Genomic DNA, 25,346 nt, shown 5'->3' with positions numbered 1-25,346 from the left:
CTTTTTTCCTTTTGTCTATAACTGGATGTAGGTTTGTGGGACAGTTTCTGAAAACCCACAGCATGTGCATTTACTCAGTACCAATTCTGGTATGGATTACATATTCCAATAAATCCACTATTCACAGTCACTCAGGGCCTGATCCTCGGAATCCATTTCTCCTCAACTAAACACATACTCACTCCCCTCTGGTCTCTGTGTAAGCAGTGCGTGCCTAGCTCTTCTCAGGGTCAAGTGCCAAGTTAGGGATGACAAATACAGTGGCAAACCTGCCTCCTTAGATAAAATTTCTGTTCTGCAGTTCTGAATTGTTCTGCCAATAAACTGTCATGCTATTTAAACAAACAGCCTCGTTGTCATGGAAGAATCAAGAGCACAGATGGAGTCAAACAGCTATTCTTTGCACTCCTTTCTATTAGAAACAATCACTTAAAATTACAGGTGCCTGAGAATGATCAACATTGTTTATATTTCATTGGTTATATGTTTCCTTTACATCAATAGTGCATCCCTCTTCAGCCTCTCAAGGGCAGTGTCTTGTCAAGGGTGATAATTTCTGCAAACCAACCATTACTTTGGGATTCTAATAACACTCTCTTGAGCACTTTTTAAATCAGGAAACTCATTATAATTTGTATTTGCTAATAAGTTTGAACAAATCAATTGCCAGAGTCATTATTATATGTGTGCACTCTTTAATCATGAACAACTGCTTTTTAATATCATTAATAATCCCCTCGCCGATGTAGCTATTATCACAGTTCTGGACAACTATATCTGTAATCCCCTTCCATCCCGTAAAGGCACCCATTCTCAGGCTTCCATCTTCCCACCTGTCTCTCTCGGGCAGATAGACGTCTCTCTCTCTTCCTCCTGACTGAGGTTTTTCCAGGCTGCACAGTTCCTCGCCTATACAGTGAATTCCCTAGCAAGTCAGACTGCCTAAGCTATAAAGACTGTAATTGCCCACCAATATAAGTTACCACAGCTCTATCTAAGCAAGCACAGTAATTCTTAAGGTAAAAGCATTACAGGGAAAACATTAAAAAGAATAGAAGAAACAATATGCATGATAATAAGCTTACCAGAGACCACTGATCTTGGGCCAATGAACAGTCCTTCAAACCACAGAAAGAGGTGTTTCCTGTGGTTATAAGTTCATGTAGCTTTTCCTCTCCTCCCCTCATGAATAGGTCAAGTCCCTCCAATTTTTCCAAGGAAGGATTGGGGCCTCCCTTGGACAGAAGTTCCTGTCCATTTTCTGGATCAGAAAGTAGGTTCTGACTCAGTTTAAATTCAGGCTATTTAGCCAAAAGTCCTTTCTTTGTCTGTTGGTATCTAGAGAATCCAGTATGAAGCAGTATAGACAAGCCTCTCCAAGTGCTGGTACCTGTCTGGAGGTGACCGCCCTGCATTTTTAAGCAGGGGTTTTTTTTGGCTGGTCTGGCTGAGTGAAGGAAACAGTGCTTTATGGCTGGAGGGGAAGAAAACTGCTGCAAAAGGGACAGAGTGGTCGCTGACTCATCCCCTGGGAATGCAGGGTTTGAAAAGGAGCAGCACAGGGCCAGGAGCTTTCCTTTTTACACAGACCAAGGCTGAGGCAGGGGGATTCCAGTGTTCAGCTCTACTCAGCTCCACAGTGGAAGCGAAGCAGGGTGGTGATCAGGGAGAGAGCGGGGGAAAAAGCCCTTCCCTCTACTTCAGTCCCAGGATAAAGGCAGGAACTAGCAGCAAATCTAAGAGTATGTCTTCACTCGCAATGTGAGGTGCAGCAGCGCTTTAACGTGGCTTTGTAGTCGCAGCACCAGTGCTGAGAGAGAGCTCTCCCAGCGCTGTCAAACAACCACCCCTATGAGGGGAGTAGTTACTAGCGCTGGGAGCGCAGCTCCTAGCTCTGGTGCACTGTCTACACCGGCGCTTTACAGCACTGAAAAATGCAGCACTCTGGGGGTGAAAAAGAAAATTGCAGTACTGTAAAGTGGCAGTGTAGACAAGGCCTCAGTAGGAGTGCTCCAGGGTACAGCTTAACTCGGCTCCACTTCATCTGGAAGCAGAGCCAGGAGAGGGAGGAGGGAGAAAGCCCTCCTCTCACTTCAGTCCTGGAATAGAGAAGCAGACTCTTGTCTCAGCACGGCTCCAGGCAGACACAGAACAATGAGAGCAGGAAGGAACAGAGGGAGAATTAATTCTCCCTTTCCCTGGTTCAGGTGGGGCGAGGCAGGGGTGAATCTGCGATCCTCCAGCAGAGTGGTAAACCTGGGGTCTGCCCAGTTCAGGCTTTGAAGGCCTACAGGGTTATATGGCAAAAGGAGAAAGGCCCCCTTTTTATGCATTGTAACGGGAATGCCCTCACAGCATACCAATTTGTTACCATGTTGTGATGGGGACTGATAAGGTTGGGGCTGCCAGCCCATGTATTTGGTTCCCACTCATTCAGAATAGGGGTGGCAATGGCAGTAGAACAGCTAAGTCTGGGAGCAGAGGCAATCGGGCGTTGGCATTTGGATATGTACCGAACATATGTAAAACCTCACTCAGTAAATCAACATTAATTTGTCATAATCTTATTATAGACATCGGACGACCAGCCATTCAAATGATGGTGTGGATCTGCAGGCACAGTATTGTCTTTTGGGCCCACAGGCATGCGTCCAAGTTGCCTGAGGGTTTGCAGCTGGGCTTTGGTGATGAGGTGATACTCAGTTGGCATGCAAGGAGGGGCATGTTATGGGATCAGTTAACACCAATGCTATATACTGTGTGGGCCCGTCAGCAGCCCCCAGATATAATTGAGGTACATCTTGGGGAAAACTATTTGAGAATGCTTAAAGGGGTGGAACTAATGCTCAGATCAAGGAGGAACTTGGAGCTGATCCTTTAACTTTTTCCATGAGTTAACTTGATTTGGTCAGACATGCTTCAGTGCAGGGTCTGGCAGGGAGCCATGAGCCTTCCTCCCTTCCCCCCTTCCCGAGGTGGAAAATGCAAGGAGGTATGTGAACAGGGAGGTGGCCAAATTCCTTGGGACCACAGGAGGTACAGTGCTTTCACATCCTGGTATAGTATATGGGGCAGCAGAGTTGTTTTGGGAGCATTGGGTTCACCCGTCCGACTTATGTGCTGTCATGATTTTAACTGATATAAAAGATGGCATAAGGAGATGTCTGGAACCTGACTGGGTGTGGGGAGGAGGCAGCCAAGCTAATTGCTGGTGCCTCCTTGTGGCGGATGACCAGTGCTGGTAATCCATAGGCAAGGTATACAGTGACCAGATAAATGGCTTGGAAAAGGACTTAAAAAGAGCTGTTCATTAAAAGAATGAATGGGGAGCAGTTGGGGACTCCTATGATTGGTACAGCAGGGAGCCAACTCCCCATTCTTATAACCCACCTTAACCCTCCTATGAAGCGGGGCTGGATGGTAAGGGCCCGGCAATGGATTTGTTGAGGGACCGGGAGGGAAAAAGAAGAGGAGCTGGTAAAAGCCTCCTGGGTAATTATGGAGTCAACATGGGGTTACCTGCACTGTACACTGTTATCTACCAGCCTGATTAAACCCATGTCCAATGTCTCCTGTCCTTCTTTCGGCATAGCCAGACAATGTTACAACCTAAGTGAATTTGCCTGATTACTCTCCACAGTTCTTAGTTCCTAGGAGGCTGTGATTGCCTTCCTCTTTGGAATTACATACAAACCCTGGCCTAGAATAATACAAAAGCTTAATTCAATAAGGTTTGACTTAATTCAATAAGGTTTGTTCATGACATTGCAGAAAATTGCCATATCTGTCACAGCTATTGTCCATGGTAATGATGAACCCTATGTACAATATTAACATGCCAGACTGACTTAAATATAGCTTTTGTGGGTTTGCATTTAATTTTTGATGCAAAGTGCAGGTTTTGGAGTTTAAACTGAAGTAGAAGTTTTAAATGTTTCTATAGTTATTTCTTTGCAATTCTTGTCTCATCAAAACCAATAATCATTATTAGCAATCACAGAATTTTTCATCTGAGAGTCCAATGTGCTTCAGAAAGGTGGGTAAACTTTATCCTCATTTTACAGGAGGGGAAACACAGTCACAGAAGGATTAAGTGTTTTGCAGCTGCAAAAGTGAATGTGATGCTGGCTTCACAATCTGATGCCTAACCCACTGCACAGTCTGAATTACTATCAATAAATACAGCAGAAAGTGCAATTCAGCAGCATAATTTTCATTAATGCTACATTCCACAGATAATTAGGCATCAGTAAGAAAATAAGTTGGCTTGTAATTTTTATAGATCACATTTTAAAATCTATTACCCACAAGCATCTCTTTGTTCTTTTGGATCCAATCAGAGCTTTCCGGTTCAAACTCAGAGTAACTAATGAAAAGATGCATGACAAACGTTTCTGTGATCACTTTACTAAGGAAATGATAAGATATCCTCTTGCTAAGGTAAGGGTGGAGTCAAGCCACAAAATTCTGATCTGGATCTATGTTTTTAATAGCCTAAGCTTTGCAGCATCTTGCCTCAGCCCATTGTAAAGATAAGCACATTGGCTCAGCCCATGGTAAAGAAAGAAGCCATTTGCAAGATTAGGCCCAGACCCTGCAAGTATGTGTGTAAGTGCTTGGAAGACTACAGTCTTCATATCCAGATCCTATTTCAGATTTCAAACTTCCACAAAAAGTTCAGCAGTGTGTGGATCTGGGTTTTAATTTGGGTAGGCATCTATTCTAAGTGTCCTTTGTCCATTGATAGACCACAATTCTGTAAATTCTTCCTTAGCCAACTAATAAAGTAAACACTGGAATTTTCCTTCCAAATGCAAAGATAATTTTTGTTGATCCAACCAAATTATTAAAGTGATTTATTTCCTGATCTAACTCATGTCAGTTACTACAGCAATGAAAAAACAGTGAAGATTTTGAGTTTGTTGCTGCATTGGTGTGATAGAGGGTTGTTTAAGATCAGCACTGAGCCATTGGTGGGGCTACCAAGCTAATGTTACTCATCCTGAGGTCACCTGAGGGAAGCAAATGTTGCCATATATTGTTAACCAGCAAGAACATCAAGCACTGTAAATATCATGAGGTATCACGGTGATGGCTGAGAAATACTTTTTTCCTAGAACCTTGGAACATACTTCTGGCTTCAGTGCCTGGTCCTCATGGAGGCCCACATTCTTAGCTTCTTCCAAAGTGTTGGCTACACTAGAAAGGGTTTTCCAGTATAGATATTCCAGCAAGCCCACCTTGTGGTGATGTAGCGGGTTCTCAATAAATAAATAAATAAATCGTTTAAAGAATCACACCTCTACCTGACATTAATGTACAGGCATAGGTCTAGTCAAAGTGTAGTTCTTAAGCTCTGTTAAGCAGCCACTAGTTTTAAATTTTAAAACTGTAGCTTCAATGGGATTTACCCACATCCAGATTCAGGAGAATCAGCCTCAAAGTAAGAAGGGTTGTAAATCACAGAAGATTTTGACCCTAACAGAACTTTGGTTCTCTGAACTCCTTTCAGAAGCTCTCAGCATCAATCTCTTTACCTTTACTGGACACAGGGACTTTGAGTTTTCCAAGAAAGAGACTGGCAGCCCCAATATCAGCTCCTCCCATCAGTTCCCCACTCCCCTAAGTTCCCTGTGCAGCAGCTGCCCAGCAGGCTATCAATTGCAGCTGTCCCTCCTCCCACTGCCATGTGCTGCTCCAGCCCTCTGCCTTGGAGCTGCTCCCTGAGACTCCTGCTTGCTGTGGGGGGCTGGGGGGGAGGAGAGAGGGGAGGATAAGGGGGCTAATGTCAGTGTCCCCCTCCCCCCTGCTCCTGCACCCCATTTACCCCATCTTCCATAGAGCAGGGGGGACACACAACAGGGCTCAGGATGGAGGGAGCTTTCTGGCAGCAGCTGTGGTCTCAGCAATCTGATCTAATTAACAAGGCAGTGTATTTAAAGGGGAAATGCACATCTCTCTCTCACACACACATGGTGTGTGTCTTTGTCTGCGATGCTGTCTCCCCTCCCTTCATTCCTGCTGCCTTGCAGAGTGCAAAGGTTAACCCTTGAGGGCTCAGCCAATTGCTAGTTCATCATTTAGCAGTAAGGGAAATATCCCACACTCTGACTCCTCCACCTCAACCAAGCTTCACAATCACCATCATCACTGTGTACCAGTATTAAATTGTTTTTTTTTTAAAACTTATACTGTGTGCGTGTGTGTAGATAGATAGATTCCTTTGTATGGTGAAAAAATTTTTTCCTGGAACCTAACCCCCTCATTTACATTAATTCTTATGAGGAAACTGGATTCGCTTAACATCGTTTCGCTTAAAGTCGCATTTTTCAAGAACATAACTACAACATTAAGTGAGGAGTTACTATACATTTTAATGCACCACCCTGTCTTTTTTTTTACTGTTGAATGCCTATATTTAGGCCAAGACAAACCAAGAAAGGCAACATGAAGTGGAAGTTTGAACAGATTGAAGTATCCACATCATTATTTGAAACGGTAGTAGATACAATGCTCTTAGATTCTTGCATAGGTCAAAAAGTAATCTTCTCAGCACCCTGCAGCAGACAATGTGCCCCAATTGTAAGCATCCAGTTGATAAAGCTATGCTCTCCTATACAACAAGAGGATTAACCCAGTGCTGAAAAAATATTAATTTTGGAGAAATCATGAGCAATTGAATCCCCAGTGGGGATTCTCTAAGGAGGTGATAAAATAACATGCATGGAAGGGAAAATGACTCCATCACCCTAAGGCCAACTATTCTTTTGGGAATAGACAGTTTCTCCAGAATCATCACCAGCCACCATCTTCAAAAAGTCCTGGTTTGAAAAGTGGTAATGTAAAAAATGCCACTTCTTACTCAGACTTCTTCCATCTGCATATTACTCTGACTACTCCTGCAGAGTCAGCGCAACTGCCAGAGCATTATGGACATGGCATTCAAAGAAACCAATACATCAAGGGCCTGGGGGATTGACCCTCAGCTTTTTTCCTACATCGTAGTTTTGTCCCAGAAAAGGGTCATCTGGCAACAAGAATAGAAGAATATAGGAATTTCCATTCACCTATAATGCAACTCTACTCTACTCTTAAGAGATCATCTAAACTGAATGAGGTGTCAGTCCTTTGTATCTCTTCAAAGGCAGCCAATTCTTGTGGGGATTTTATTGTATTTTTTTCAGAGTGGTAGCTGTGTTAGTCTGTATCAGCAAAAACAATGAGGCGTCCTTGTGGCACCTTAGAGACTAACAAATTTATAATACCCACCTGGTGAAGCGATGAAACAGATTGACAGAGCCAGAAGAGTACCCAGAAGTCACCTACAACAGGACAGGCCCAACAAAGAAACTAACAGAATGCCGCTAGTCATCACCTTCAGCTCCCTACTAAAACCTCTCCAGCGCACCATCAAGGCTCTACAACCTATCCTGAAGGACGATCCCTCACTCTCATAGAGCTTGGGAGACAGGCCAGTCCTCACTTACAAACAGCCCCCCAACCTTCAGCAAATACTCAACAGCAACTACACATCACACAACAAAAACACTAACCAAGGAATCTATCCCTGCAACAAACCCCGTTGCCAACTCTGTCCACATATCTGTTCAAGGGACACCATCATAGGACCTAATCACATCAGCCACACCATCAGGGGCTCATTCACCTACACATCTATCAATGTGATATATGCCATCATGTGCCAGCAATGCCCCTCTGCCATGTACATTGGCCAAACCGGACAGTCTCTAGGCAAAAGAATAAATGGACACAAATCAGACATCAAGAATGATAACATTCATAAACCAGTCAGACAACATTTCAATCCCCCTAGTCACTCAACAACAGACTTAAAAATGGCAATTCTTCAACAAAAAAACTTCAAAAACAGACTCCAATGAGAAACTGCAGAACTAATGGAATTAATTTGCAAACTGGACACCATCAAGTTAGGCCTGAATAAAGACTGGGAGTGGATGGTCACTACAAAAACTAATTTCCCCATCCTAATTTCCACCTACTGTTACTCATACCTTCTTGTCAACTGTTTGAAATGGGTCATCCTGATCACATTGGCCTCATTACCACTACAAAAATGATTTTTCCTCCTTTGGTATTCTACTGTTGAGAATAGCCAACTTCCACTTTAATTGAATTGTCTTGTTAGCACTGACTTCCCACTTGTTAAGGCAACTCCCACCAGGGCCGGCTCCAGGCCACAGCATGCCAAGCCCGTGCTTGGGGTGGCACGCCACAGGGGGCACTCTGCTGGTTGCTGGGAGGGCAGCAGGCGGCTCCGGTGGAGCTGCCACAGGCATGGCTGTGGATGGTCCGCTGCTCCCGCGGCTCCGGTGGACCTCCCGCAGACACACCTGCGGCAGGTCCACCGGAGCCATGGAACCAGCTGACCGTCTGCAGAAACGCCTGCGGGAGGTCCACCAGAGCTGCGGGACCGGCGAGCAGCAGAGCGCCCCCCGCAGCGTGCCGCCGTGCTTGGGGCGACGAAATTGCTAGAGCCAGCCCTGACTCCCACCTTTTCATATACTGTGTATATGTACCCGCCTACTGTATTTTCCACTCCATGCATCTGATGAAGTAGGTTTTAGCCAACAAAAACATATGCCCAAATAAATTTGTTAGTCTCTAAGGTGCCATAAGTACTCCCTGTTGTGGGTTTTTTTGTTTGTTTTTAAACGGGGAAGCATCTCCCCTAGTAATGTGAGTGAGCCCATCAACTCTTGTCACACACAGCACTGAACAGTCATCAGGTGGTAACAACTTTTGATCATAACTGAGATGGGTGACAGCCGAATTAATGACAGATTAAACACTCTTTCTTGTTACTAGTCCCCTGAGTCACCCAATTCCCCGTGTTCAGTTCTTTACTCTCTGTGGCTTGCCCCTAGACAGCTGTACAAAAGCCCCAGGTAGCCTCTGTGATTTATGCTTTAATTCACTCACCCAGCATTTGTGGAAGAGGGGAGGCAGTATTTTCTTCTCAGCCTTTCAGTGCATCCAGTCAGTCTACTGAGATTGCCAGCTCTTTGGGACAGAGATTGTAGCATGTGCAATGCTGAGAACACTACCAGTGCTTTACATATAGCAGTGTGTAAAGGTGTGGGTAGTCCCCACATGCCCCACTTCAGATGTGGCCCACCTTAATCTCCCCACATGGAGAAGCTATTTAATTTAATATTTAACAGTCTAGGGGCAAGGAGAAGTTGGCACATATAAACAAAATGCCAGGTTCCTTTAAAAAAAAAAAAAAAAAAAAGGCTTCAGGTCAGGAATCATTACAATGAACAGTTCATCAGAAGCCTGGATCAGGGCTTCCAAATTTACAGTCCACACTCAAGTTCCTGAGTCAAGTTAGGCTCGTCTCCCAGTGCTTTGATGTGCAACTGCCTGGCTTTAAGGCTATCAGGTAATAGGAAAATGAGCAAGTTCTGGGATCAGTAGGAACATTTCCTGACTCCAAGAAATGGAGATGGGAAAAAATGCTCTTTTAAGAAAAGAAATATTCAAAATCGAAATGAAAAGGTAGTGTCCAGTTATTATTCCAGATAACAGGTCATATCTGGAGATATTCTGGAGAAGTCAATTAAGAGAAGGTGTTGGCTAATACGAGTGGTCTCGTACAAGTTTTACTCTACAGTATATGTACATACAAGTTGTAAGTATGCACCCTCCCCCCACATATAAAAAGTTTATATATATAAAGCTACATTCAAAGAACATTAGGGTTGCAAAGTCAAGCACTCAAAGTTAGGAAATTCCAGAGTTAAGGTTGCATGTGCAACTTTAATTTGGTCCCCCTTGTGCCTATGCATTATGATATAGTTGTTCATTACATGATCACATACTATTGTTCCAAAAATTGAAACAATTGCCAGTAGGTAGGAGGATAAAGTTTTGGGTAAATTCCTCAACAATGTAACCAGAACTGTGTATTAAACACAAATGAGACTACATGTACATTATATTTTCTGGATAAGGAAGAGCGGAGTGGTGTCCTCTCACTTTCCCTTAGACTCTAGAGGGACCATTTCTAATTACTATCTGTGCTCTTCATCTTCTCCTATCATCAACGCCTCAAGTTGTGACAACTCTCGCTTCTGGATAGCATTAATTCCCAAGACAACCACTAAAGTTTCTACAAAAAAACACAATGTACCTCCTATGTTGGGGTTAACTGCACCATCTGTCTGCCTCTCTCCCAGCCTCTGCTGACTTGACAGCAAAACACATGACATGGATACCAAATGATAAACCCTGTCTGGTGATCAAAATGCACTACTGTTAGATTAGCATAAACATGATTCCACTTGATTATCACATACTCATGTCTTGTTTCACCTCCATTGTTTAGAATAAATTCACATTTATTGTGCCCAATGAAAGGAAAGGATACAACCTAAAGCAAAATCTATTCACCACACATTTGGGTCCCACACAGAGTACCATAGAACTTTCAGGCTAGACTTGTTCCAAATCCACACTTTTGTTCAGTCCACACTGCTCTGGACTGTGTGGAAATAGTCAGCTGCAAACCTCATTGTATCTTCAAACGAATCTAGTTGTTCTTGATGTCTCAGGGCTTAGTTTGTACACAGTGGCTGGATATGATGGCAAAACCCCATTCCGTCTACTGTTTTTTCAAGGGGATGCATTGAGATGCCTTGGCCAACACTACCACTGAATTTAAAAACAGAATAAAGTGAAGGCTTCTTCTGCCCAGGATTTCTTTTGAAAGAGGAACATTTCACATCTTTTTAAAAAATATAAGAAGTGATTCACCAAAATGTGGAGCCCATTTTTAGGGAAGGAGCAGTTTGATTATAGAAAAGGAAAAGGGACAACAGGTGGTATGTTCATCACTAGACAGTTGGTGGAAAAGAAGCTGAGAGAAATGTCAAGCACAGTTGGGCTTTCCTTGATTTGAAGACAGCATTCCACAAATTACCTAAGCAACTGCTGGTGCCTCTGCTACAATTTTATGGATTACCAGAGGACCTTGTCCAGATGGTGTTGTATGACAGTTCCATGACAAAAAATGTGGATGACCTTCAGTGTAACAGAGTTTTGAGGTAAAGGTTGGGCTCCACCATAGATCAGCACTTAGTCTATTACTATTCATAACAGTGATGGACATCAGAAGTAAGCAAATCCAAATGGGAGGTAGTACCAAGTTGATCTATGCAGATGATATTGAACTAATGGCTGACAGTGAGGAAGATTTAGTCCAGGTGATTGATGCCTGGAACAGGGAATTAAAACCATGGCCCCAAAATGAGGAAAGAAAAGACTACATTCATATGTATGACTCATACAGAAACAAGCCAGATGATAACAACATTGAGGGCCAGTGTCTAAGTATTATGAGGTCTGGTTAGCAGCAAATGTAGATATTTACAGAGAACCGCAAACAAGGCTGCTGATCATGGGGAACTCTGGCACAAGATGAGTGGAGTGATTTATGATACATGGATGCTCATACTACTTAAGGGACAGCTATACAAAGCCATGGTAAGACCAGCACTTCTGTACTGATCAGAGACGCGAGCGACCAGAGAGAGGTACTTGAGAAGACCTGAAGCCACTGAAATGAGATGTTTAAGGGCAGTGAGAGGTGTGACATTGCTGGGCCACATGTGGAAACACATCATCAGGAGTGAGAGCAAGGTCTGTGTTATCAGAAGAAGCTGCAAGAGATGAGACTGAGGTGGTACAGGCACATACCAAGGATGGATGAAAGGAAGGATTTGAGACTAGAGTTTGTGGGTGGGGAACGAGAGGAAGCCAAGAAAACAGTGCTTAGACTGTGCATGGGAGAATGGAGTGAATATGGAAGAAGCATTGGATTGGCAGGCTGGAACAGAAAGATCTAGCAAACCAGCCTCAGGTAGCTGGGGAAAGGGGAAGATTATCAAAAGTGACATTTTGCTTACTGTACATCCCAGATTAAGATTCACTTTCATCTTGAATTGGAAAGGAATTGCAACTGGACATACTCATTTGAGTTCCTATGGTTCATGTTGGGTCTCAAAGTTTCCTAGATCAATCTTGATTAAATTATTATTAATCTGTATTGCAGTAGTACCTATGAGCCACAGTCCTGGAATGGCAGCACCTTTTTCTACTAGATACTGTACTAACACATATTCAACTCAATGTATAGTATAGCATATATCTTTTACTACTTACCTCCATTTTTATGATTTATCACATTCACCACCAATAGTATTTGAGCATTATATATTTTAGATCTCCATAAATGTATACAGCAGTTTTCCATAAAGGCTGCATGGCACCACCACAACAGTATATCTGTCTTAAACAAATATGCCATCTTATGATGATATATGAAGCCTTCAATATGAATATTGCCAAAAGAAAACCAATTACTGCACTGCATCACCTGCAAAGTACGAATGCTTCTTTTTGCCCAAATCCAGATCTGAACAGCTAGACTATTCCATTTGCTTGTTGTGTGCCTTTGCTTAAAACAAAAATGATCTCAGTGCTCTTCATAATCGCTATGATTTATATGTCATATTTCCTACATTTATTTCAAACAAGTTTTTATTCATTCACAGCCCTGGAGATGAACCCTGTGTTATGCAAATCACCCATCTCCTATCAATTTCTGATATTCCAATCAATGTTAGCTGAAAATACACCTAGAATTTTTGGTGTGATTAGCTTTGTTGATTGTGGAGATGATTAAGAGGCAGCTAGATTGGCAGCTTCATTCTCAGAAGGCATATTAAATCTAAGGAGACTAATATCAAGCCCCTTCTTTTTTCCTTACCCCTTGCAAGACTTTCTTTCATCAAAACATTAAGGTAAAAAGACACAGCAACCACTCAGATCTCTATGTTTTGCTGCATTATGTACCTACACAAATTGATGCTACAAATGAAAACAGGTTAATAAGATTATTTTGACTTCACTTTAAGTGCAGAGCAGGACCACAGCAGGCTGTATATCACAGCACACCAGCTACCAGTCTCTATTTTAGATTTGTGCCATCTAAACATTCAGGCTCTGTGATTTTGAGCTTCACTGTCAAGCACAAAAGCTTATTTGGACCCTTAGAAATGGTTAAATTGAATTTTAGAATTGAAGACCAAGCACTCAAAGCTTCAAAAGAGGCTTCAGGGAATCATCCTCAGTCTCAATCTTGGATAATTATGTACAAACCTACAACAGCATGCTTGGAGCTATTGAAAATATTAGCATGATTGAGTCTCTGCCACAAAGAGCTTGCAATTCAACTGCAATGTAGAGATTTCAGTTGAGACACAAACAATGCATTGGCAGAGAGTGCAACCAAGCCTGTCAAAAGCTTCTCTTAGTTTAAAAACATTATAAAATAATTGTTAGCAGAAAGTACAACATTAGTCAAGGTATGCATTACTCTTTTCTGAGCCCAATAACAGACTCTACAGAGGACCTTGTATGGAGATATGCCATATTATACTAGATGCCCTAAATTATCAGTTTAAGTGTGGTGGATGTGTAGGATTTCCTCACAGAGCTTGTGGCTGCTATCTTGGGTTTATTTCACAGAAGTAGCAGACACATTTCAGCTATAGCTTAATTTTCAATTAATTGTCCAAACCCTGATATGCAGCTTGATCGAGAACTAACAGTTTTCAGATCCTGAACACAAAAGAGGACTATTTTCGTCCTGGCCTCTCCACTTCAAACAGCCAGATTTCCCATTCTAGAGGTAGCTCAGGAGAGCAGTGAAGAGGCAAGCAGTATCTTCTTGGCACATCAGAGGGATGTGCGTACATTTCCATGTGTACATGTGTGATTACAGGAGCAAGGAAACAGGCAAATGTGTGTGTTACATGAAAGTGTTTAGGTGAATTAGCAAGTGTTCAGAATAAAAAGGGGAGAGAGAGAAATTAGCAGAAGGCTGAGGAGAGAAATAAAGGTGCAAAGGGAAATTTGTTATAGGACATAATATTAAAAGGGCGGATGAAGAGAAGTGATAGAAAACTAAGGATAAAAGCTAGAAATAGGGGAGCAGGCAGAGAGGAAAATGGGAAAGAGGGAGAAAGTTGTGAGATGATGACTAGAGGAAGAGATGAAACATTTGGAAAACTAGAACTAGGAGTGAGAGATAAGGCAGGCATGTGGAAAGAAAAACAAGAACAGCAACTAAACAAGAGCAGGAAGTAGGTAGAGTCAGTCACAGAATAGGGAAGGAAAGTGATGAAGAGAAAAAAAGTTGAGAACAAATAATCCTATAATTTTCATTTATATCACTTACTTAGGCCTTCTCTACATGAGATAGTTATGGCTGTTCAATTTAAACTATCAAGTTAAAGTGGTGCAAAATCCCTGTGTGGACGCTTGCTCTTATTTCAGTTTAAGAATCACTTATTTCAGTTTAGCTTAATCCAATTCTCAATTCTTAAACTAAACAGAAATAAGTCTGTTTTAAATCAAATTAAGAGTCTACTCTGGGGGACTGAATCATTTTAATTGAATTCATTCATGATTACACCTTTGTCATGTAGCCAAGACCTTAGATTGAAAACTTTTTGGAACAGGGGACATCTTACTGTTATACATTTGTTTCAAGTTTAGCATAATAGGGCTGTGACATCTAGGCACTACCACAATACAAATAAACAACATCAACAACAAGGAGATAGAAGAGGACAGAGAAAAGTAACGATGCACAACTTTAAGGGAAGCATTTTCTGAATTGTTTCTACATTTTAGCAGCAAATTACAATCTCAGATTCTGGGGACAGCAAACAATAAATGCATTGGAAATCCAGAATGACACAAAGGTTTCTATCCTTTTTGTACTGCTCATTTTCACATTCAGTGCATTATTAACCTTTATTCTTAATATTTGGTTGCTCCTGCCGCAGAATTTCCATTTTGCTGCAGAATTCCATAAAGTAGTTCCAGAGAACCCAGGGAGATCTTGCTTCAGAACTTTGGCCCAATTTGCTGCAGAGCACATGGAGCAATCCATGTAATCACTGAAAGAGCAGTTCTGTTTTTTTTCTTTCAAACATGAGCAGAAAAAAACCCATTGATTTCAAAGACAATCTAGCACTTGAGAAGTGTGGACTTTGCCTGAAAGACAGATTTTACCCTGTTATCATGTTTCTGAGAAAGACACTATCATTCCAGAGCTGCTACTAGAGGCAGAAGATCTCATCAAAAAATTACCGGGTTCTCAAGTAATGTGGAAAATAATCTTGAATGAGGGTCTTATCTGGCACAGAGAAATACATCTTAGAAGAGGTCTATAAAATACATATGGAAAAACTCCCATGTATTTGAATAAGAAGAAAGAAGACTGGAAAAAAAATTAGTTAAAATAAAAACAGCCTCTTCTTGCAGAGAGTATAAAATATCTGTATTTTTTTATCCTCAAACCCAGAAAGCTATGTACATTTAACAATATCAATATACAATACTATAAAAACTACCTTCAGCAACCTCACTAGGCAATTTCTTAACAGCACATTAACATTTTAAGATAGAGAAAGAAAAGTAACATCCAGTGGAAATAAGAGAGATAATTAGATAGACAGAATAAACAGCAATTACCCGAGCTGGAAGCTGGCCAGGATCACTGCTCTTGCTAGAGGTGCCGTAGAATGTTTAATGACCACAAACACCACTTACTGCAGCGTCTTGGCCTTACACTCAAGTACTAATCTGACCCCACTTAGCATGAGATGTGACAGGATCACAGTACAACACATAAGGTGCATTTTTTAGGTGTGTGATTTTTACCTCTCTGTTTCTCACAAGGCTATCAAAATGCACCACAATCATTTGGCAGATCAGCATAATGTGACCACTAATGGTCAGTGGGTAGCCTGAGTAAAATGTTAGAGTAGGCAATGTCCTAAGGCAAACTTCCTGTAATTCTTTCAGCCCGGATCCCAGTAGGAATTTGCCAAGTATGCTATTTTTAGAATGCTTTTAGTCCTCTTCAGTGTTTGGATACAAGTATGCATAATTTGCCCAATTATTTCTCTCATAGACTTTGTAATGTATTAAATTGTTAACTGTAGTTGTTATTTGCATAATAAGAAGTACAGTTTCATCTTGATGCAGAAGAACTTCTGTGTATCTTCTGATTAATGTTAATAAATGTTATGTGTAGAACATAGAATATCAGGGTTGGAAGAAACCTCAAGAGTCCAACCCCCTGCTCAAGGGAGGACCAACCCCCAGACAAATTTTTGCCCTGAAATCTAAATGGCCCCCCCAAGGATTGAACTCACAACCCTTGGTATAACAGGTCAATGCTCAAACCACTGAACTATACACTAGCCAGCATTGCTATTATATATTTCTGTTTTCAGAAGTTTATAATCTGGTGTTAAAAATTCTTGGACTGAATCTTGGCACACAAGGTTTTAGCCCAGGAATAGATTTTTTCACAAAACTAGAAAATAATGGGATTAAATACTTTGGAATCCATGGCCTAAATTCAGCTGCAGATTAACGCCACTGACTTCAATAATGTTACACCACACATGAATTTGACCCTTAAGTATATAATACCACATTAAGTGTAAATGCATGCACGTATATTCTGTATTTTCCCATTCTTTGTTTTCAAATTATTTGAAAAATCTGTTTGAAAATAGATCCTGAGAGATAATTTAACAAATTTGCACTTAAAAAAAGACAAAAAATTATGGAACAAAAATAATGGTTTTGTTCATAAACAAACAATGATTTGATGTCAGTCCCCTCCCCCGACCACACATTATGTGATTGTTCTATATGAGCACATGAAAGTAATGTTGGCTAATTGTCCTTTTGTGCAAAGTGCACATGGATGATATAATCCCGCATTTGATGTTTTATTATCGCAGCCATTTGTAATAATTATAAATTAAGATGTGCCCTTCATTTGAGATATTTAATAGCACAGATGTTGTACTTGTAAAAATCTTACAGGAATGCCTATACAAAAATGACAAGCTACCATTAGAGTATTCCATATAAAAATCAAATGCAGATACAATTCTTGATTTGAAATTTTGTTAAACTGTAATGCTTTAAAAAACATTAAGTGAGTATAAGCAGTCATTTGACATCATTATAAATAAAAGAGAATGCTATTTAAAGTAATATTTCACTTTGTGTTGTCATGATCAGTAATATGTAATACAAGTAAATTAAAATGAAAAACTCACTCTTGCATTTTAATAGCATAACTGTTAAGCTTTCATTTAAGGATTTAATCCTGCAAAAAAGATTGCACTTGCTTAACTTTATATACGTGAGTAGTTTAATGGGCTTCAGTAGGAATGCTCTTGTGAATAAAGTTAAACATGGGTGTAAGTGCTTGCACTTATGGGGCCTAACTGTGGTAGACCAACAGATCTAGCATGTCTTTATAATAAGTCAGTTGCAAAACCTCCCTCCATTACATTGTGTCCATCATTCTGGACTGTATTCCAGAATTTGTTTTCCATTTGTACAGCCTCTTTAAACACTCGTGCTTCAATACATACTGAAGTTTACAAGATTATTTAAAGGCTCCAAAAAAAGCTGTGAAATCTTTGTAGTAACAATTTTCAATTTCTTCTTTTAGAGAAGTGTCACCAACCAGTTTGAGAGGTTTGCAAACTTCTTAGTATGTTGCTTTGCAGAAACCTATGCAGCGTGAGAATGTGGGTAAGTGTTGCTGTGCAAACCTGATGCATAGATTTTAGAAAATCCAAAATGGTAATCAGGATTTTATGGCTAAATCCTAATTTTTGCATTCTGTGTGGGTCAAAATATAGTTTTACGATCATCTTTCCTTTAGAGAACTAAACAGCCATACACTGTACTTTAAAATGTTGAATGCATGATAAATTGTCTTATTCAAGTATGACAATAATATAAAAATCATTTTAGGATAATTCTTCATTTCACATACAGTCAAACCTCTTATTCAGGGACATTCAGAGCAAGTATACTGTGGTATAAATGGAACTTTTTTATTTAACTCACACATTCAGAATGAAGGTCCCCATAGTACTATTAACTATGCCACTTGCTGTCCAATTGTAAATAGGACAACTAGAAAGAGAACCCATCATATTGTATGTCAATTTTACTGTGAAAATTGAATTTATTCCATTAAAGTATATGAAATATTTAAATACCCTACCCATTCCCAAAGTTAAAACATATTTATTAAATAAATATTTGCCTACTAAAATACGATAGTGCTTAGTTTTAATGGATTGTGCAAAAGAAGACTCTGGGCCAAATTCTCCTCAGCTTGCGCTCTGCAAAGTTATGCAACACCTGTGCAAAACAGCTCTAGAATGCCAAAAGCACTGTGAGTGAAGAACCTATGCAGTTATTAGCCATTTTACAGTGTATCTGAAGTATAGGTTTGACACCAAGATCTACTTCAAAGGAATTCTACAGTCATTTGACAGAATGAATAGAAACAAAGAAAATGAAAAGGATTTTGCCAGTCGATTAAAAAAATGGAGTGGATTTTTGCACTTATGAAAGAGAGAAGCTAACAACATTCATTAGGACCAGCTATGAAGTGGGCAGATGCTGTGAAAGCTTTTATGATACAGCTCAGTCCTAGCCTCAACATCTTTGTTTTTTCCAGAATTCAACCTCTGTTGGGCAGAAACTGATAAATGCAAACTGGTGTCAGTAATGTAATGATAAATATCCACAAGGTACAAATAGTTAATATATTTTAAAAAATGTAAATAATGATATTGACTACATATATGACTGAAACAAGGGACAGCAACCCTCACGCTTCTGATCATAAGTTGATTTTATGTGGGAGTCAGTAAAAAAATTTCATTTATGGTACTACAACACACACATGGCATTGTGGGATGGAAGATTCACCTTTCTTTGATGCTGCTGATATGGCATTTCTTATGTTAAGATATTAGACTACATAGACAACCAAACTCAGTGCACCAATAGCCTGAAAACAGATTTACAAAGTAGCTTGAAAGGAAAATATGGTGCATTAAAAATATTGCCACCTACCTGTAATTGCCTTTCTGCAGAAAATCTAGTATTGCCATTGCTTAATTTACTGGACTATCTAGAAAAGTCTTTGAGTAAATTCCTTGCAACGCATAGCAGAAGCATACCCTTTTCCCAAGAAATCCAGTTTTCAGTGGATTCGCAATATAGCCAATTCTTTCCCAGATCAGATGACTATGTGGATTTCTTAGAATACTCATGTTAAGTACATGATTGGTGACCAAGAACCCCTTTGCACCAATAGTGCTTTAAACAGTATAAAATTCAATTTCAATCTTACCAGAAAAGACACTGGGAATCTTGGAAAGAAAACTTTTGACTGTACGAATAGGAATCCCATTTTTCTCATCCTGCATGCGTGCTATGACGTCTTCCATCTGAATATAAAGAAAAAATAAAAACAGCATTATTTCCTAGCAGAAAACTATTCTCTGAAAACCTTAATTCAGCCTCCCAGAAATGAGGGCCTGCTACCTTTGACTTTTTTCCCCCAATAATTTCATTTTTTATTTGAAGAGGATAAAAAAAACACAAGTTCTTTATTTAAGAACAGCATTAATGCAATGAGAGTTTGTGCTCCAACAATACTTGCAAGAGGAATGCTGAGGCATTGCAGGAAAATTTCATTCTGAAGAGATTACAAACCTTTATTAGAGACAGAGTCTCACATTCTATTAATGTTACCCAATATAAAAGAAAACAGCTGCTTTAGTAGCTTTTAGAGTGTCTATCTAAACTCCCCCCTCTCCCAAAAAAATTCCAAAATGCTGTCTGTGATAGTCTCATTCACAGGTAGTTTAGATGCTGTATTTTCCTCTATTCAAAAGCCACAGTCCTCGATTTAAACGGAAGTTATGAGTGCTCACTTCCTTGCATGAAATGACCCATGCAGTCTTTTTGGTGATTGAGGACTGTATCAAAAAGGCTATTTGAAAATAAAATGAAGCTTTTAAGTCAACAGCAGCCTATATTCCCACATCTCTCTTGAGATGGTTTGTTAGTGGACAAGGGAGAGGTTATTAGCACTTTACTTTGTATTTTTTTTATTGTTTAGAAGGCACCGTGGAGCTAGAAGGAGAAATGGTTAATTATTAGTAGGAGAATTTTTTTGAGGTGGAGGGTTTTTTTTGCAGTGAGAATTATGGGAAGAGAAAGAAAGGACAAATGTTCATGGTGGGATTTGCCTTCCACTGAGACAGTACAGCCAGATATGCAGGTTGTTCTCCTGGTAGCTGGCTGGCCAAGAAAAGTTTTCAGCCCTTTTGTATTATTATTTTGGGTACTTTTATTGTATTAGCTAATTTATGCCTGACTAGATTTTACAAGCCATCTGTTGGCTACAAATGAAAGCATGAGCAAGCCTTTTTATTAAGGAATCATGGCCAAAGTCCTGGCAGGCTGATTAGTGGATATGTTATACATGGAATAAGATATCCCAAACTTTATCCTGATACATAATAGACTTTAATAATAAAACACAAGTTAGATAAATTCTCTCTGTATATATTTTAAAATATACATAATGAAATAATGATTTTACCCCGTACATTCCTTCATTGTCATTAGTAATAGAGAACCAAGGATTTTCCATGGAGCTTGGATTCTATGTTAAAGTACATTTTACAATTTTTGATTACAGAGAATACTTGGAGACCCATTTCTGCAAACACACGTGGATTATATATGGACAACTCTGTTAAGAGCACATAGGTCCAGCTGTATAGGTCAGTGTTTCTCAAACTGGGGTTGCTACTTGTGTAGGGAAAGCCCCTGGCAGGCTGGGCCAGTTTGTTTACCTGCCCCGTCCACAGGTCCAGCCAATCGCAGCTCCCACTGGCCGCGGTTTGCCGCTGTAGGCCAATGGGAGCTGCTGGAAGCGGTGGACAGTAAGTCCCTCGGCCTGTGCCGCTTCCGGCAGCTCCTATTGGCCTGCAGTGGTGAACTGTGGCCAGTGGGAGCCGCGATCGGCCAGACCTGAGGACACGGCAGGTAAACAAACCGGCTCAGCCCGTCAGGGGCTTTCCTTACACAAGCGGCGACCCCAGCTTGAGAAACACTTGTATAGGCAAACATATGTTCACACACAAGATATGCATTGTAAGTTAAGTGCATAGTAAGATGTGGAAGACTAAAAATAATGCTTACAACTACAGGTTACTCAAAATGTAGCTCCAAAGAAAGGAGATGTTCATTATATTTATGAAGAGTAAATGAAGTCAATGTCTGGTCTTTGGATACACACTCTTTAAACAAAAATTGGATATTAAGAACTGACTAAGGAAACTGAAATAGTGTGACAAATCACCTGACTATTGGAATCTGGTCCTGCATTTACTATCTAAAGAATAAAGAAGACCCTGCCTCTATTGAAGTTAATGGGAAGGTTGCTGTTAACCTTAATGGCAATCCTGAATGGAAAAAAAAAAGGTCTGTCAGCTTTAGCATAAGATTTTCATTTCAGATTAAAGATCTATTTTCGACCATGGGTGAAGTAACTAGGACAACTAGAGCAGAATTTGGCCCTAGGATGGTTCTACTGAATCTGCCTCAGAGGACTCTGCAATGTGTTGTTACACTTCAAGTTCAGAAATGAAGATCCCCTTTCTGAAGCTCTAAATATCAGCATTGTGGACTCACTGGCTTAATCAGTATGCATTGATTATAGTTTAAGTGAGTTTGGATGTTGTGAAACAGAACACCTGCCTCCTAATTAGTTACAACAGAGCTGGGATTTCTGGGATGTGCTTAGCTGGATTAGAAAGCCTAACTTGTCTCATCTCACAAAAACAGCACAAACAATGGATTTTTTAAGACAATCACTGTACAATATTATACATAAGATCTCAAGGGAATGAAAAGTAGAAGAAAATGCTCCAATTTATGTCTCCAAAACATCTACTTCAATACATCTCAGTACACAGCTAAATTTCCAGTGTGTACAATTCTTTTTTTTTTCTGTTTTGCCTGTTTTAAATTCAGCAAATGTATAATCTCTTCCATTGCAAAACATTGTGTCCTCATTTAATTATATTTGGGAAACAGTCCTCAAGGCTTTTCTCCTCAGTTAGTCATCAACATTGACTCAAACAATACAAAGGATAGAACAGCTTAATTAGGGAGATAAAAAGAAATTCTCTTCTAATTTTGATTGAGAAGTCTAATCTGGGAAACACAAGCTGCTGTTTAACATAGTAGCCTGCCTTCCTGATGTGTCACAGTTTGCTGCTCAGTCACCTGACTTGATGGTCAAAAGTGAAGGATAAGCTGCTTTGCCTTGCCTGTGTAGTAGCTTCTTGCTATCCCTTTATTATCTGCTTATCTGTTTAAACCAGACTAGCTTTGACAATGCACTGGGATTTATTAATCGTAACCTTTATTTAAAAAAAACAACAAAAAAACAAATAACAAAAGCTGGGGTGATGGGTTCTTAGGTTGGTCCTGGAACCTTTCCAGAGGTATGGTGCTCAATGCAGTAAATATTTATCATGGTAAGACGGAATGGCAGACAAGATAACATTGAAATCTCTAGTCACATTACATGTAAGGGAGAAAATATCCAGCAATTTGGAAAAGGGCAATTCACACCATGTATCTATGAACATATTGTTATCTGTCTGCCCCTTGTTTCCATCTCCCAACCTGGAAATCTATATTTGAGGGCAATAACTCCAAAAGCAGCACTCCATATTCAGGCAAAAGTCCCAGAGATCAGTCAAAGTTTTTTCTGTGTAAGGGATGCAAACTTGGTCCCCATATTTGAAGCAAAATCTATCTACACACTAATGGCCACACTTGTACTTGAGGCTTTTCAACTTCCAAAAGAACTTTTAAAAATCTTTTATAATAACTATTACAAGATCAAATGTATATAGTGTTTTGGTTTGGTTTCCAATAGCATTAAATCTCAGTGTGGGTGACAGTACATATTATATTTTGTCTCCTTCCCATTTTCCTCTGGTCTTGCTCTTTATGAATTTATAAAAAGATGGAGAGTGTGAGGGTTGAGACAAGCTGAGGCCACTACAGAAGATGAATGGACATGGACGTACAGAGACCCAACCATGCTTACATTAAGGAAGCAATAGAAACCTTTTATTTGTACTGTGTAGAGCTATATGAATAATCGATATTTCAGTTCACTGGCAGTCACAAGCGCGCGCGCGTGCACACACACACACGTTCACCCTGAGTTGAAACTAAAATGGTTAGGATTTTTTTGAGAATTGGGAAAGTTTTTGCATTGAACAAAACATTTAGATTCTGAGTATTTTAACTCCTTTAAATAATAATTATAAAGGCAAGAAAATAAAGGTCTACGTTCAGAAAAACAGAGGACAAGATAGTTGTAGTGCAGTTTCCCCCTTCTCTTATAACAGATAGCCTAAAGCAAGGGTAGGCAACCTATGGCATGAGTGCCGAAGGCAGCATGTGAGCTGATTTTCAGTGGCACTCATACTGCCCGGGTCCTGGCCACCGGTCCGGGGGCTCTGCATTTTAATTTAATTTTAAATTAAGCTTCTTAAACATTTTAAAAACTTGATTTACTTTACATACAATAGTTTAGTTATATATTATAGACTTAGAGAAAGAGACCTTCTAAAAAGGTTAAAATGTATTACTGGCACATGAAACCTTAAATCAGAGTGAATAAATGAAGACTTGGCACACCACTTCTGAAAGGTTGCTGACCCCTGGCCTAAAGGTTAGGGCACTTATTTGAGATGTAGGACATGCAAGTTTGAATCCCTGCTCGAGAGCAGGAACTTGAACCCTGATCTGTCTTCTCCTGGAGAAGTGCCCTAACCATGAGGCTAGAGTATATTCTTGGGTCTCAAGCTATTCTATTTAAGATGTTCCACTTTATATAAAATACCTGTATAATCATTAGATCAGCAAGAGAGAGCTTCTATAGCCTGGTGGCTAGGGATTCTCATTTATGATGTGGGAGATCAAGTTCAAGTTCCCAGTCCAAAGCAGACAGTCAAATCTGTCTCCCCAATATCCTGGGTGAATACCTTAACTATCGGCTATAGAAGAGACAGGGGATGCTGCCCTCACCTCCTCATCAAGCTGTTTAGAGAATGCCGTCTAAGTTTCCTTGTGAATCTAGCCTGAAAATTTATTTTTGTATGAAACTATTTGGGGAATTCAGGTAAAGTTCATACTTTTGGTTGACCAGAAATTGCATTTTTTGGTGAATAAGTTATTTGTCAGGAAAAAGAAATTGCTCAGCTCTAATACCGAGCCACGTAGAAGTAGAGTGGGAGTATATGCAATACACCAGTGTTTCCTGAACTTAGGACACCGCTTGTTCAGGGAAAGACCTCCGGCGGACTGGGCTGGTTTCTTTACCTGCCGTGTCCTCAGGTCTGGCCAATTGCAGTTCCCATTGGCCACACAGTTCGCTGCTCCAGGCCAATGGGAGCTGCTGGAAGTGGTGGCTAGTACGTTCCTGAGCCTGCGCTGCTTCCAGAAGCCCCCATTGGCCTGGAGCAGCGAACCGCGGCCAGTGGGAGCAGCGATCAGCCGGACCCGTGGACATGGCAGGTAAACAAACCAGCCCGGCCTGCCAGGGGCATCCCTAAACAACCAGCATCCCAAGTTTGGAAAACACTGCAATACACCATCTAGTCCCTTCTTACATATCTTACTGACGCAAACATCAGACCTCTTTCAAGGAACAGGAAACGGCATCTTTGACTCTAAAAGAAACTACACTAGGAGATTCTGACCTTGGTAATCAGGGAAGAGACTCAGTTTCCAGTGTCTACACCATAAAAGGAGGCCTTTCTCCACTGCATGTCTACCCCTTCTGTCTTACTAAGCAACAGAAATATTCAAATCCCTGAGCCTTCAATGAAAAGACTACACAGAATATTCAAAATCAGTCTGGTTACCAATAGTTCAAATGTAGTATTCACTACTGTACGGCAAGAAGAGTCATTCATAATTTTACCAAAATTACAAAGTTCTCTGGGAGAAAGGGCTTGAGCAATTTGTATACTTCCAAGATTAAAAATAGATGAAATTACTTGTCCGCTGTAATAGAATTTAATAGATGTCTTTTTCATACTCTTTGGGGGAAGGATGAGATGAAAGCACACTCTCTGAACTCTCATGGAAATGATTAACCTCTAAGTGTTAACGTAGCAAGATGGAGAAATAGAGTATTTATAGTTCAATTTTAAACCAAAAGATATCCTTAAAATAAGAGTTTCGGCCTTTAATCATATCAAGGCGTGCTGTGATCCCACCAGATCTGACAAAGACGACCGGAGCTGATGCAATGTTTGGATGAAAAATCTTTCAGGAACACGTAC

General features: G+C 40.3%; 1 protein-coding gene across 5 annotated transcripts in view; it reads right to left on the bottom strand.

The window, feature by feature from the left end:
• The window catches only part of RGS7 (regulator of G protein signaling 7), a 444,093-nt gene that overhangs the window by 206,381 nt on the left and 212,366 nt on the right, over positions 1-25,346 (bottom strand). For all 5 annotated transcript variants that reach the window (XM_050950420.1, XM_050950421.1, XM_050950423.1 and 2 more), the window contains exon 3: positions 19,307-19,403. In XM_050950420.1, the coding sequence (XP_050806377.1) occupies positions 19,307-19,403 (97 nt within the window). The remainder of the gene's footprint in view (positions 1-19,306; positions 19,404-25,346) is intronic.

The sequence above is a fragment of the Gopherus flavomarginatus genome, chromosome 4 (genome assembly GCF_025201925.1).
Source record: "Gopherus flavomarginatus isolate rGopFla2 chromosome 4, rGopFla2.mat.asm, whole genome shotgun sequence".
NCBI classification, from domain to species: domain Eukaryota; kingdom Metazoa; phylum Chordata; order Testudines; family Testudinidae; genus Gopherus; species Gopherus flavomarginatus.
The sequence above is the reverse complement of the archived record's forward strand: the minus strand, read 5'-3'. Positions and strand labels throughout refer to the sequence as shown.